The sequence below is a fragment of the Scyliorhinus torazame genome, chromosome 6, assembly GCF_047496885.1.
Source record: "Scyliorhinus torazame isolate Kashiwa2021f chromosome 6, sScyTor2.1, whole genome shotgun sequence".
NCBI classification, from domain to species: domain Eukaryota; kingdom Metazoa; phylum Chordata; class Chondrichthyes; order Carcharhiniformes; family Scyliorhinidae; genus Scyliorhinus; species Scyliorhinus torazame.
Genome location: NC_092712.1, coordinates 59087322 through 59102468, shown reverse-complemented (window position 1 = coordinate 59102468; position 15147 = coordinate 59087322). Strand labels below are relative to the sequence as shown.

At 44.9% G+C, this 15147-nt stretch overlaps 1 protein-coding gene across 7 annotated transcripts in view; it reads right to left on the bottom strand.

The window, feature by feature from the left end:
• Positions 1-15147, bottom strand: part of dync2i1 (dynein 2 intermediate chain 1) — a 175381-nt gene that overhangs the window by 119115 nt on the left and 41119 nt on the right. For all 7 annotated transcript variants that reach the window (XM_072508236.1, XM_072508237.1, XM_072508240.1 and 4 more), the window contains exon 5: positions 4072-4455. In XM_072508236.1, coding sequence (XP_072364337.1) covers positions 4072-4455 — 384 coding nt within the window. The remainder of the gene's footprint in view (positions 1-4071; positions 4456-15147) is intronic.

Genomic DNA, 15147 nt, shown 5'->3' with positions numbered 1-15147 from the left:
CACCTCCTCTAGCATCGAGGAGGGCAATGCCACCGGAAAGTTCGAAAAGACCTTTCTTGCGAAATTCTGCACCTGCACATACCTGAAGCCGTCCTCACACTGGAGCCCAACTTCTTCAAGCTTGCGAACCAAAAACAGATCCTTCATCTCTTTCAGCCTCTCTCCAACCATCCCCAGAACCTCACATCCATCCTGCCTGGCTCAAACCCATTGTTCCCTCTTATTGGCATTAACCTCGCGCCTGCCCTCAACTTAAAGTGCTTCCAGAACTGCCCCCAAATCTTCAGCATGGCTACCACCACAGGACTGCCCGAGTACTTTCCCAGGGCAAGTGCTAGCGGTGCCGTTGCCAGCGCCCACAACCCCAACCCTTTGCAAGAACCCATTTCCATCTGCATCCATAAAGCCGCCGTCTCTCTACTCCAACCCTGCACCTTCTCCGCATTCGCCATCCAGCAATGGTGTAACAAGTTCGGAAAGGCCCCCCTCCCCCCCCAACTGCCGCCCCCTCTGGAGCATTGTTTTCCTCATCTTGGCCCCTTCCCTGCCCACATAAACGACAGACCAGCCTGTCCACCTCTCTAGAATGAGTTTGGCAAAAAGACCGGCTGTAACTAGAACAGAAACAGAACCATGGCAGAATGTTCATTTTCACTGCCTGCACTCGACCAGCCAGCGACAAGGGAAGAAGTCCTCCTTCACCCTCCCCACCAGGCTCGTGAAATTAAGTTTACAAAGTTGAGTGCCCTAGATTTTAGTGATTTGTAAACATGGGAACCAAAATCCCTTTGCTCATCCATTGCTTTAAATCTCTTACGATTAAGAAAATATCCTGATTTTTCTTTCTCAGAACCAATGTACGTGACCTCGCATTTACCCATGATGAACTCCAGATGCAATAGTTTAGCTCACTCACTTGGTCTGCTCATGATTTACAAAAGGTGTCCTATAAGATGCCACGCAAAAGGTTAATACACAAGGTAAGGGCTCATGGAGCTGGGGTTTATATATTAGCATGTATAGAAGATTGGCTCATGGAAGGAAGCCGAATAAGCAGAAATGGGCATTTTCAAGTTGGCAGGTTGTGACTATTGGAGTACCACAAAAATCAGTGCTGGGGCCTCAGATATTTGCAATCTATATGAATGAATTAGATGGAGGGATAGAGAGCAATGTATTTAAGTTTGCCGGCAAAGTAGGAATGTAAGCTGTGAATGAGACACAGAAAGACTGCAAAGAGATATTGACATGTTAAGTGAATGGGCAACAAGATAGCAGATGGAGTGTAATTGGGAAAATGTGAGTTTATTCACTTTGTTTGGTCCTAAGAACAAAAGAGGGCAATGTTATTTATAAGACATGAAACTTGTAAATTTGGGGAGACAGTGATAATAATAATAATCTTTATTAATGTCACAAGTAGGCTTACATTAACACTGCAATAAAGTTACTGTGAAAATCCCCGTCGTCACATCAAAGCGCCTTCTCAGGGACACTGAGGGAGAATTCAGAATGTCTATTTCACCTAACAAGCAAGTCTTTCGGACTTGTGGGAGGAAACCGGAGCACCCAGAGGAAACCCACGCAGACACGGGAGAACGTGCATACTCTGCACAGATAGTGACCCAAGCCGGGAATCGAACCCGGGTCTCTGGCACTGTGAAGCAACAGCACTAACCACTGTGCTGCCTTCCACCCACAAGGTAATGACATAGGGGTAATGTGACTGGGCTGGTAATCTAGAAGCCAAGGCTAATTCTCTGGGGACAGCTAGTTTTCAGTAATAGTGACCACGAAACCGGTGCTGATTGTTGTAAAAACCCATCCGGTTCAGTAATGTCTTTTAAAGAGGGAAATTTGCCGCCTTTACCTGGTCTGGCCTATGTGAGATCCAGACCGACAGAAATGTGGTTGACTCTTAACTGCCCTCTGAAATGGCCAAGAAAGCCACACAAATCGAGGGCAATTAGGCAACAAATACTGGCCTTGCCTGCGACATCCACATCCTACAAAACAATTGTTTTTTTTAAATGTTCAAAGGGGTTGAAACACAGTCAGCATGAAGATACAGCAAGCAATTAGGAAGGAAATAGCATATCGACCTCTATTTCAAGGGAATTGTAGTAAAATAAAGAAATTGTGCTACAATCGTACAGGACTTTGGTGAGACCTGGTATACTGTGCGCAGCTTTGGTCTCCATATAGAATATACTGTGGCCATCTAAAATGGCCACCAGCAAAGGATAATGGGAATTGCGATCAAGTTGGGACACAGACAGTACACAGCTCCTGCATATTGGGCAAAGGAAAACCAGACCAAACTGAAACCTGCACCTGTTAAAAGTCAATCACCGATTTCCCCAGGACAATAGACTCCAATCAAGGAATAACAACAGTAGCAGACTCCCCGGCGCCGTTTTCCCTTATTTGGAAAGGCATTCATACTTGGGACAATGGTAACTAGGACCCGCCAGCCATCGAGGTACCCACCCCTAATTGGCCAGAATCGATTAGGGTGATCAAGACACTATCGATTCATTGGATCCTGAGTTAGTCCCGTCTAAAGGGCGCGAAATAGGAAAAGGATAAGAGGCACTGCGTTACTAGGGATCGATCTCTTTTGGGACCGGCCTGTGCCCACGTGAACTGCAGCTTAACAACCAGACAAGTTCAAGACCCATAATCGTTACCTGAGAGTGACGAGCCACAGCCGAGACGAACCTGACGATTTCCAGCCGACACACATGGGGATTCAGATAAACATCTTATCTACCTGCACAGAGCCGGTCATCCAGAAGTTAAGTAAAGGTCATCTTAGTTGATAGGTGTAGTTTAATGCGTAGCCGCATGTATCATTGCACATAGAGATAAGTCGTGAGTTTAATAATAAACTGTTTTTTGAACTAACTTACTGGTTGTGTGGTCATTTGGTCAATACAAGAAACATACTCGCAGCTTGTGGTTTGTTAATAAAAGTAGCAACAATACTTGCATTGGATGCAATACAACAGAGATTCACAAGGTTGGTCCCTGGAATGAGAGGATAGCCCTAAGATGAGAGACTGAATAAATTGGGTCAATATTCTCTAGAGTTTAGAAGAATGTGAGACAATCTCAATAAAACATAAGATTCTGTAGGTCTCAACAGGGTATATATACGAAGAGATTGTTTTCCCTAGCTGGGGACATAGTGTCGGGATAAGGGGCCGATCATTTAGGACCAAGATGGGAAATTCCTTCACTCAAAGGGTTGTGAATCTTTGGAATTCTTTACTTCAGAAGGTTGTTCATGCTCAATCACTGAATATATTTAAGGTTGCGATAGATAGATATTGGTTACTCCAAAGAATCGAGGGAGGTGGGGAGTGAGCAGGAAAGTGGAGTTGAAGCTTACATCAGCCATGACTGAACTGAATGGCAGAGCAGTCTCGATTGGTTATATGGTTCACTCCTGCTTCTATTTCTTATTTTCTTGTATCGCTTTTAACATCTTATCCCCATCCACTGGTCTTACCGTGCCATCTGCCTGCAAATCTATGAATATTACTTTAATCTTTTATCCAAGTTATTAATATGGATGATGAAAATCTAGGTCCTACTCAAATCTGTGAGAAACATCACTTCCAAATGTCCAGATAGCCAAAAATCCCGAGAACCTCGCCTGCACCCACCATGCCAAAGACCTCCTCAAAAATTCAATTGGATTAATCAGACATAGCTAATACTGTTAAATCTATGCTGACTCTCTTTGACCAGCTGATATTGGTCCAAGTGCTAAATCTGTGATGATAGATTCCAATTAACTTCCTACAACTTATGTTAAAACGGCCGCCAATTAAAATTTGAAAAGAGCCGCAATGAAAATCACCTGTGAAAACGTCCTGAAAATGAGAATGACCAGTGGAAAAGTGGCTAATTTGTGTCTGTCAGAGATTCACTCGGGACATTTTTTGAAATGCCTCTAGCATGGATCACTTGTTTTGACCTTTAATGCAATAACGATTTCCACACATAAGAGAGTGAATGTATTATTGGCTCAATGCAGGAAACATATAATTTTTAAAAACTAACCTCAGTATAATCCCCTCGTCGTTCTTTTTCATCCCTTTCCTTCTTTACTTTGTGCTTATGTTTTCGCTGTGGCTCTTCTTTCCTTTCCCAATCTCGTTTTTCTCTGTCTTTGTGTTCCCACTCTCTATCTTTCCACTCCACAGCAGAATCTTTAATATCTTTATGCCGTTGTTTTTTCCCATCTTCTTTGTCTTTTCTCACTCTGTGTTTCCTCTCCATTTCTTCAATCCCTGCTTTCTGACCAGGTTCTCTTCTTTCTTTTTCTCGCTTTTCACGATGCCCATCATGAGGCCCATGATCCTTATGCTCCTTGTACCGTCGATCATAGTCTTCATCTCGAAATTCAGAAGGCCTTCTTTTCTTCTCTTTGGTTTCTTCATTATTCTGTTCAGTACAAACATATTTTTTTCATTGTGCATATTTAATTTTTATCAGGAAAACTGAACTGTTTCATGAAGAGCCTCAGCTCAAGACACCACCATTGCAATCAAACACATTCATGTTGCTGCCATAATTTGAGCAAACTAACTTATACAGCACCTATAGAATATAATAGTCAATTGTAGTAACCAGGCAATTTATTATTTATCAGCTTATAACTTGTAAAATATTTGTTAGAAGAAACATTATACAAAAATGTAATTACAAAATTAAATCCGGGCAAAGATAATAGAGTGACAATTCTGTCGGTATGGCAACCAGTGCTGTAGGTTAGACAATCAGACAAGTCTCTAATTGTAAATGTACACCACAATTCACTGGGGAAAAAATTAGAAAATGCTGCATTGAACACAACAGCAGTTTGAAGGCAGCATGACCAATTCAAATTATAGATTTCTGCAGGGGTTTTAACCTTTTAGTTATAAAATTAAATATTACAACTCCATGGGAGTGCAATGTCAATTATACTGAAAAATAATAAACTAGTTAAGCACTAACACCAACATTTTGGCCAAGATCTTGTGAAAGTAATGACAGTTAAACTGTCAGAGCACGCCATCATCATTCAGAAACGGACAGCAACTTCCGGAATCTACAGATAAGGAATTAAATGTGGAGGTCGCAAAGTCACTGTCAATGATTCTATGCCTTTCTATAGGGTGTGTTGTTGAAGTCCTTTCAGACAGCATCAATTAGAAGTACGTATACTGATAAGAATTTCCCCTTTTACACTGTAATATCGCAGTTAAAAACCTCTACACAAGTTAAGCCTTGCTAATGAGGTGTAACTGGGTTTTTAAAGGCATACTAAGCTATTACTACTGTTAAAGAACCTCTTGGGCTCTTTAAATATAAATATAAAATAATAATTTTATATCTGTGAAATATCAGATGTTTCCATGATAAAAATTCCATGTGTTTTTTATTTAACCAGATCTGACTGGATGACTTGAAATGTTATCAGGTCCTGCTCTCATCTGCTGAAACTCACGACTCCAGGATAATCCTGGAACGCGAAGGTAACCTACTGCAAACCATCTTCTTAAACCCCTCTACCTGTCCCCTCTGTCCTCGCCTCAAACAATAAGTATAAGGTGCTCATGACAACCTTTGTCATTAAGATCAAACCCACCTGATCAGCTGCATCTGCTGTTCTCCGCCCTGCCACTAGTTCACCTGAAAAAAAACTTCCTCTCATGCTCCTCTGACCTGAACTCGCTCTCTAGTTTCTCTCCGATATCCCCTTCTACCCACTCCAAGCTCATCTTGTTCATGACATCATCTCCTTCTCCTTCAATCCTATTCCCACAAAGCTGCTGAACACCCAACTTTATCACCTGGTACCATGTAAGCCAATATTGTTAATGGTTCCTTCTCTTCAGGTATTGCTTCTCTCTCCTTTAAATTTCCCGTCATTGTCGTCTCCTCAAAAAAAAAATCCTTAGACGCGCTGAACTATGTTTCCATTTGTACTTGTATCTTTTGTTATTATAAAATCATAAATGTATTAATAAAATGTTTGTATTAAAAAAAATAATCGTTAGCCCCACCATCCTTGCAAACTACTGTTCCTTCTTCAACCTCCCTCTCCTCTCCATTGAAAACAAGATTGCCTCTCAAATCCACTCCCACCTTTTGAAGTTTGAATCCCTCCAATTAGATTTCTACCCCTGCCACGGTAGCCAAACAGCTCTGATCAAAATCGCAAATGACATCCTATGACTGTGGCAAAGGAAAACTTTACCTCTTTGTCCATAAGACCATAAGAGACAGGAATAGGATTAAGCTGCTCGACCCCTTGAGCCTGCTACGCCATTCAATAAGATCATGGCTGATCCGACATTCCTCACATCCACTTTCCTGCCCTTTCCCCATAATCCTTGATTCCCTTATTGAGCAAGTATCTATCTCGGCCTTCAATATACACAAAGATTATGCCCCTACAGCTCTCTGTGGCAAGGAGTTTCAAAGATTCAGAACGCTCAGAAGATATTCCTCATCTCAGGCACACCTTTACTCTGAGACTATGCTCTCTGGCCCCATGAGGGAAACATCCTCTCAGCATTTACCCTGTTAAACCCCTTAAGAATCCTATATGATTGAATGAGATTACCTGCCATTCATCTAAATTCCAATGAGTTGAGTCCCAACCAGTTTGCTTTTAAGATAATCCCTTCATACCGGGAATCATCCGAGTGAACCTTCTCTGAACCGCCTCCAATGAAATGATATCTTTCCTTAAATAAGGGGACCAAAAGTGATCACATGATGTGGTCTCACCAATACCTTGCACAATTGCAGCAAGACCTCCCTACTCTTATTCTCCAACCCCCTTGAAATAAGGGTCAACATTTCAGAAGCCTTCCAGATTACCTGCAACACCTGTGTGCTAGCTTTCTGTGTTTCCTGCGCAAGTACACCCATCTGCATTTTTCTGAAGATTTTCCCCATTTAAATAATGCTGTTCTTTTATTCTCCCTTCCAAAATTAACAACTTCATATTTTCCCACATTATACTCCATTTGCCAACTTTTTGTCCACTCTGTAACCTACTAATATCTCTTTGCAAACTGTTTGTATCCCTTTCGCAACTTGCCTTTCCAGCTATTTGTGTTGTCTGCAAATTTGACTACAGTACATTCACTTCCTTCCTCCAAGTCATTAACATATACTTGTAAACAGTTGCGGTCCCAGCACTGATCCCTCTGGAATCCCACTCGTTACAGGTCACTAACCTGAAAAAATAACCTCTTATTCCCACTCACCGTTTCTTGCCCGTAAGCCAATTCACTATCCATGCCAATATACTAGCTCCAAGATTAAGTCTTTTGATTTAACTTTTGTGAGGTACCTTGTCAAATGCCTTCTGGAAGTCCAAATAAAACACATCAACTGGTTCCCCTCTATCCACTCTGGTTGAGACGTCCTCAAAACACTCTAATAAATTAGTCAGTCACGGTTTCCCTTTTGTGAATCCATGCTGACTCTGCTCGATTAGATTATGATTTTCCATATGTGCTATTACTTCCTTAATAATTGCATGCAACATTTTTCCAACAATAGAGATTAGGCTAATCGGCCTATAGTTACTACAGTGTCATATTGGCAGTTTTCAAATCCTTCGGTATTTCTCCAGAATCAAAGGATTTTGGGGTAATTCCCACCAATGCATCAACTATTTCTGTAGCTACTTCTTTTAGGATCCTAGGATGCAAGCCATTAGGGTTAGGGTACATATTTGCCTTAAGACCCATTAGTTTGTCGAATATTACTTCTCTAGTGATGGTGTTGGTGTTTAATTCCTCCCGTCTTCTTTGGTATTAATGGGATGTTCAAAGTATCTTCCACAGTAAAGACTGATGCAAAATATCTGTTTAACTCCTCTGCCATTTCCCTGTTCCCCATAACTATTTCTCCAGATACATTTTCTTTTTTTTTTTATATAAATATTTTTTGAAAATTTTTGGTCAACCAACACAGAACATTGTGCATCCTTTACACAATATTATAACAACACAAATAACAATGACCTATTTTATAAACAAAAAATGAATAAATAATAAATAACAAAAATGAAAACTAACCCCAATTGGTAACTGCCTTATCACAAGTAACACTCTCCAAAAAGATAATTGAACAGTCCAATATATAATTATCTGTCGCAAAGACCTATACATATTATACAGTATATATTAACAACCCTGAGAGTCCTTCTGGTTCCTCCTCCCCCCGCTCCCCCCGCCCCCCCAACCGATCCTGGGCTGCTGCTGCTGCCTTCTTTTTTCCATTCCATCTATCTTTCTGCGAGGTATTCGACGAACGGTTGCCACCGCCTGGTGAACCCTTGAGCCGACCCCCTTAGAACGAACTTAATCCGCTCTAGCTTTATAAACCCTGCCATGTCATTTATCCAGGTCTCCACCCCCGGGGGCTTGGCTTCTTTCCACATTAACAATATCCTGCGCCGGGCTACTAGGGACGCAAAGGCCAAAACATCGGCCTCTCTCGCCTCCTGCACTCCCGGCTCTTGTGCAACCCCAAATATAGCCAACCCCCAGCTTGGTTCGACCCGGACCCCCACTACTTTTGAAAGCACCTTTGTCAACCCCATCCAAAACCCCTGTAGTGCCGGGCATGACCAAAACATATGGGTATGATTCGCTGGGCTTCTCGAGCACCTCGCACACCTATCCTCCACCCCAAAAAATTTACTGAGCCGTGCTCCAGTCATATGCGCCCTGTGTAATACCTTAAACTGAATCAGGCTTAGCCTGGCACACGAGGACGACGAGTTTACCCTGCTTAGGGCATCTGCCCACAGCCCCTCCTCGATCTCCTCCCCCAGTTTTTCTTCCCATTTCCCTTTTAGTTCATCTACCATAGTCTCCCCTTCGTCCCTCATTTCCCTATATATATCTGACACCTTACCATCCCCCACCCATGTCTTTGAGATCACTCTGTCCTGCACCTCTTGTGTCGGGAGCTGCGGGAATTCCCTCACCTGTTGCCTCGCAAAAGCCCTCAGTTGCATATACCTGAATGCATTCCCTTGGGGCAACCCATATTTCTCGGTCAGCGCTCCCAGACTCGCGAACTTCCCATCCACAAACAGATCTTTCAGTTGCGTTATTCCTGCTCTTTCCCACATTCCATATCCCCCATCCATTCCCCCCGGGGCAAACCTATGGTTGTTTCTTATCGGGGACCCCCCCCCCCCCCCCCAAGGCTCCAGTCTTTCCCCTATGCCGTCTCCACTGTCCCCAAATCTTCAGTGTAGCCACCACCACCGGGCTTGTGGTGTAGTTCCTCAGTGAGAACGGCAATGGGGCTGTCACCATAGCCTGTAGGCTAGTCGCCCTACAGGACGCCCTCTCTAATCTCTTCCACGCCGCTCCCTCCTCCTCTCCCATCCACTTACTCACCATTGAAATATTAGCGGCCCAATAATACTCACTTAGGCTCGGTAGTGCCAGCCCCCCCCCCCCTATCCCTGCTACGCTGTAAGAATCCCTTCCTCACTCTCGGGGTCTTCCCAGCCCACACAAAACCCATGATACTCTTTTCAATCCTTTTAAAAAAGCCTTCGTGATCACCACCGGGAGGCACTGAAACACAAAGAGGAATCTCGGGAGGACCACCATCTTAACCGCCTGCACCCTCCCTGCCAGTGACAGGGATACCATATCCCATCTCTTGAAATCCTCCTCCATCTGTTCCACCAACCGCGTTAAATTTAACCTATGCAATGTGCCCCAATTCTTGGCTATCTGGATCCCCAGGTATCGAAAGTCCCTTGTTACCTTCCTCAACGGTAGGTCCTCTATTTCTCTACATTGTCAATGGACCTTTGGATGCTCTCCAAATTTTCCGGTCCTGCCCATGCTGACTGCCGCCGCAGGTGGGGCCGTAAAATCCCAGTTTATTTCATTCAGAAACTATTCATCAATTTGTCTTGTTAAGGGGGCACTCTTGGTTGTAGCGGGTCCTTTTCCTTCTTTAAGAGAAGCGATATCGTTGCTTCAGACATAGTCGGGGGCAGTTATCCCCTTTCCTTTGCCTCATTAAAGGTCCTCGTCAATACCGGGGCGAGCAAGTCCACATATTTTCTATAGAATTCGACTGGGAATCCATCCGGTCCCGGGGCCTTTCCCGCCTGCATGCTCCTAATTCCTTTCACCACTTCTTCTACCTCGATCTGTGCTCCCAGTCCCACCCTTTCCTGCTCTTCCACCTTGGGAAATTCCAGCCGATCCAAGAAGCCCATCATTCTCTCCCTCCCATCCGGGGGTTGAGCTTCATATAATTTTTTATAAAATGTCTTGAACACTCCATTCACTCTCTCTGCTCCCCCCTCCATCTCTCCTTCCTCATCCCTCACTCCCCCTATTTCCCTCGCTGCTCCCCTTTTCCTCAATTGATGTGCCAGCAACCTGCTCGCCTTCTCCCCATATTCGTACTGTACACCCTGTGCCTTCTTCCATTGTGCCTCTGCAGTGCCCGTAGTCAGCAAGTCAAATTCTACATGTAGCCTTTGCCTTTCCCTGTACAGTCCCTCCTCCGGTGCTTCCGCATATTGTCTGTCCACCCTCAAAAGTTCTTGCAGCAACCGCTCCCATTCCTTACTCTCCTGCTTCCCTTTATGTGCCCTTATTGATATCAGCTCCCCTCTAACCACCGCCTTCAGCGCCTCCCAGACCACTCCCACCTGGACCTCCCCATTATCATTGAGTTCCAAGTACTTTTCAATGCACCCCCTCACCCTTGGACACACCCCCTCATCTGCCATTAGTCCCATGTCCATTCTCCAGGGTGGGCACCCTCCTGTTTCCTCCCCTATCTTCAAGTCCACCCAGTGTGGAGCGTGATCCGAAATGGCTATAGCCGTATACTCCGTTCCCCTCACCTTCGGGATCAACGCCCTTCCCAGCACAAAAAAGTCTATTCGCGAGTAGACTTTATGGACATAGGAGAAAAACGAGAACTCCTTACTCCTAGGTCTGCTAAATCTCCACGGGTCTACACCTCCCATCTGCTCCATAAAATCTTTAAGTACCTTGGCTGCTGCCGGCCTCCTTCCAGTCCTGGACTTCGACCTATCCAGCCCTGGTTCCAACACCGTATTAAAATCTCCCCCCATTATCAGCTTTCCCATCTCTAGGTCCGGAATGCGTCCTAGCATACACCTCATAAAATTGGCATCATCCCAGTTCGGGGCATATACGTTTACCAAAACCACCGTCTCCCCCTGTAGTTTGCCACTCACCATCACGTATCTGCCCCCGTTATCCGCCACTATAGTCTTTGCCTCGAACATTACCCGCTTCCCCACTAATATAGCCACCCCCTGTTTTTCGCATCTAGCCCCGAATGGAACACCTGCCCCACCCATCCTTTGCGTAGCCTAACCTGGTCTATCAGTTTCAGGTGCGTTTCCTGTAACATAACCACATCTGCCTTAAGTTTCTTAAGGTGTGCGAGTACCCGTGCCCTCTTTATCGGCCCGTTCAGCCCTCTCACGTGATCAGCCGGGTTGGGGGGCTTCCTACCACCCCCCCCCCCCCCCTCAGCCATCCCCTTTTTCCAGCTCCTCACCCGGTTCCCACGCAGCTGTATCTCCCCCAGGCGGTGCCCCCTCGCCCATCCCCTCCCATACCAGCTCCCCCCTCTCCCCAGCAGCAGCAACCCAGTAATTCCCCCCTCCCACTCGATCCCCCGCTAGCGTAATTACTCCCCCCATGTTGCTCCCAGAAGTCAGCAAACTCTGGCCGACCTCGGCTTCCCCCCGTGACCTCGGCTCGCACCGTGCGACGCCCCCTCCTTCCTGCTTCTCTATTCCCGCCATGATTATCATAGCGTGGGAACCAAGCCCGCGCTTCTCCCTTGGTCCCGCCCCCAATGGCCAACGCCCCATCTCCTCCACCTCCCCTCCTCCCCCCATCACCACCTGTGGAAGAGAGAAAAGTTACCACATCGCAGGATTAGTACATAAAACTCCTCTTTCCCCCCTTTTTAACCCCCCTCTTCCCCCCCCCACATTCGCCCCACCACTTTGTTCAAATGTTCTTTTTAATAACCCGCTCATTCCAGTTTTTCTTCCACAATAAATGTCCACGCTTCACCCGCCGTCTCAAAGTAGTGGTGCCTCCCTCGATATGTGACCCACAGTCTTGCCGGTTGCAGCATTCCAAATTTTATCTTCTTTTTATGAAGCACCGCCTTGGCCCGATTGAAGCTCGCCCTCCTTCTCGCCACCTCCGCACTCCAGTCTTGATAAACGCGGATCACCGCGTTCTCCCATTTACTGCTCCGAGTTTTCTTTGCCCATCTAAGGACCATTTCTCTATCCTTAAAACGGAGGAATCTCACCACTATGGCTCTGGGAATTTCTCCTGCTCTCGGTCCTCGCGCCATCACTCGGTATGCTCCCTCCACCTCCAACGGACCCGCCGGGGCCTCCGCTCCCATTAACGAGTGCAGCATCGTGCTTACATATGCCCCGACGTCCGCTCCCTCCGCACCTTCAGGAAGACCAAGAATCCTCAGGTTGTTCCTCCTTGCGTTGTTCTCCAGTGCCTCCAACCTTTCCACACATCGTTTCTGATGTGCCTCATGCGTCTCCGTCTTCACCACCAGGCCCTGTATGTCGTCCTCATTCTCGGCTGCCTTTGCCTTCACGACCCGAAGCTCCCGCTCCTGGGTCTTTTGTTCCTCCTTTAGCCCTTCGATCGCCTGTAGTATCGGGGCCAACAGCTCTTTCTTCATTTCCTTTTTGAGCTCTTCCACACAGCATTTCAAGAACTCTTGTTGTTCAGGGCCCCATGTTAAACTGCCACCTTCCGACGCCATCTTGGTTTTTGCTTGCCTTCCTTGCCGCTGTTCTAAAGGATCCACTGCAATCCGGCCACTTTCTCCTCCTTTTTTCATCCGTATCCAGGGGGGATTCCCTTCTGGTTTACCGCACAGTGTTTTTAGCCGTCAAAATTGCCATTGGGGCTCCTATCAAGAGCCCAAAAGTCCGTTTCACCGGGAGCTGCCGAAACGTGCGACTCAGCTGGTCATCGCCGCACCCGGAAGTCCCAGATACATTTTCTAAGGGTCCTACATTCACTTTGACCTCTCTCTTCCTTTTCATATATTTAAAGAAGCTCTTGTTGTCGGTTTACATATTCCTCGCTAGTTTGCCGTCGTAGTTCATTTCATAGAATCCCTACAGTGCATAAGTAGGTTATTCGGTTCATCAGAGTCTGCATCGACCCTCCGAAAGCGGACCCTACCTAGACCCACTCCCCTGCCCTATTCCCGTAACTCCACCTAACCTAATCTTGGGACTGTGGAACCGGAGCACCTGGAGGAAACCCATCACAGACACAGCGAGAATGTGCAAACTCCACAGTCACACAAGGCCGGAACTGAAGCCACGTCCCAGTGCTGTGAGACAGCAGTGCTAACCACTGCGCCACCATGCTGCCCATTTTCTCCCTCTTCTATCTTCCCACCACTTGTCAATGGGATTTCCCATTGTACCCGCCGCAAAACCCGCTAACAGGGGTTCGCTTCTGGCAGGAAAAGTGAATCGCAACAACAAAAGAATTCCGGCTAGTGTCTTGATTTTTAAATTCTCAAGTCCCTCCACAACCTAGTCCCCCCTCCAGATCTATAATCTTCTCTAGTCCCACAACCCTCCATGATATCTTGGTTACCATACTCAATTTTAATCATTCCACCATTTGTGTCCATTCTAAGCTCTGAACTATCCTCCCTATAGCTCTCTGCCACTCCATCTCACTTTCCACCTTTAAGCCACTCCTTAAAACCTGCCTCCTTAAATAATCTTCTGGTCCCCTTTCCAAATATATCCTTCCGTGGCTCAGTGTCATTCAAGGCGCCAACATGTTAATTGTTATTTTACATTTAGTATATTTCAGTTTCTAGCCTGTATGTTCCAATTTTTATTTCCCTCTCTGCAACATTCATAAAAATGAAGGACAATAAGTACATTATCCCCGGTTTCCTGTTTCTGAGAATTCTTTAACCTGATTAGCTGCTTGATGTCTTCACTATTGCTGGGCACCTGGTGTTTCCCTCATCTTGATGCTGGATTTTAATTAATATCAGGACGGTGAAATTCACATCAGAGGTGACTAGGCCGTTATAGGTAACCTTTCTACAATGTAAGCGTGAGTGTGCATTGATTGTGACCTGAAAATCCAAGGTTATTGCTCGTTACCAAAGTAAATTTGTTTTAATATTTTGCATCTCTGATTATTATTAACTCATTAAGGAATGCATAAAACTGCAATAGTTCCCAACTCGCTCAGATCACCACCTCCAATCAACATTTGGGAGCAACTTACTATAAAAAACAAAAACAAGGACAAATATTTTTCTGTGAGTCTCAGGCTGTACCACAGCTATGATTGGAAGTTGCAAAATATATGAAGAATGCTGTACTTCACCCATTATTCGTATCAAGAAACAATTTCAGAAGCAATGCTGAAAACAGTCACCCTAAAAGAGGAAATTCCAATGATTCATGATCTATTCCACTACTTTCCCATCACCATGTTTAGTGGTTTGAGAAAGAAGTATAAATAAGTATTTATATTACATTAAGTTTTCAAAAATGTGGCTCTGCTTGGATCAATGGGGTCCAGAAAACACAAATGGAGCTAGCAACTAAAGTGATGTTTCCTCTTTTAAACTTCTTTTGATTCCTGTATATTCCAACTCATCAGCACCATTCTGTACTGACCAAGTGACTGGCGATCTCAGTGACTTTAATTCAGCAGACTTGACCTCGTCTTTGTCTTAAAAGCTGGAAAATTACAATGATTAGCTGTTCAAATGTTTTGGTGAGGGAAAATCATCAGAAATATTCTAGTAATTTCCTAGCTTTGGCAACAGCATATGCCATAGATTTTTATTTAGCAAATTCCTAACCATCATATCAGTTTTTGTACATTTCAAAGGTGTCTACCCTTTATGAAACTACAACAAGATACAAAACACATCGATCCTTTCATTAGGAATGTTACTGTCAAGTTTATTATTTCCACTTCTCTTCAACTTTAGATCAGAAAAATCAAACTCTGAACAACATGGAAACAGTGCAAGATAAAAACAATACTAAAAATT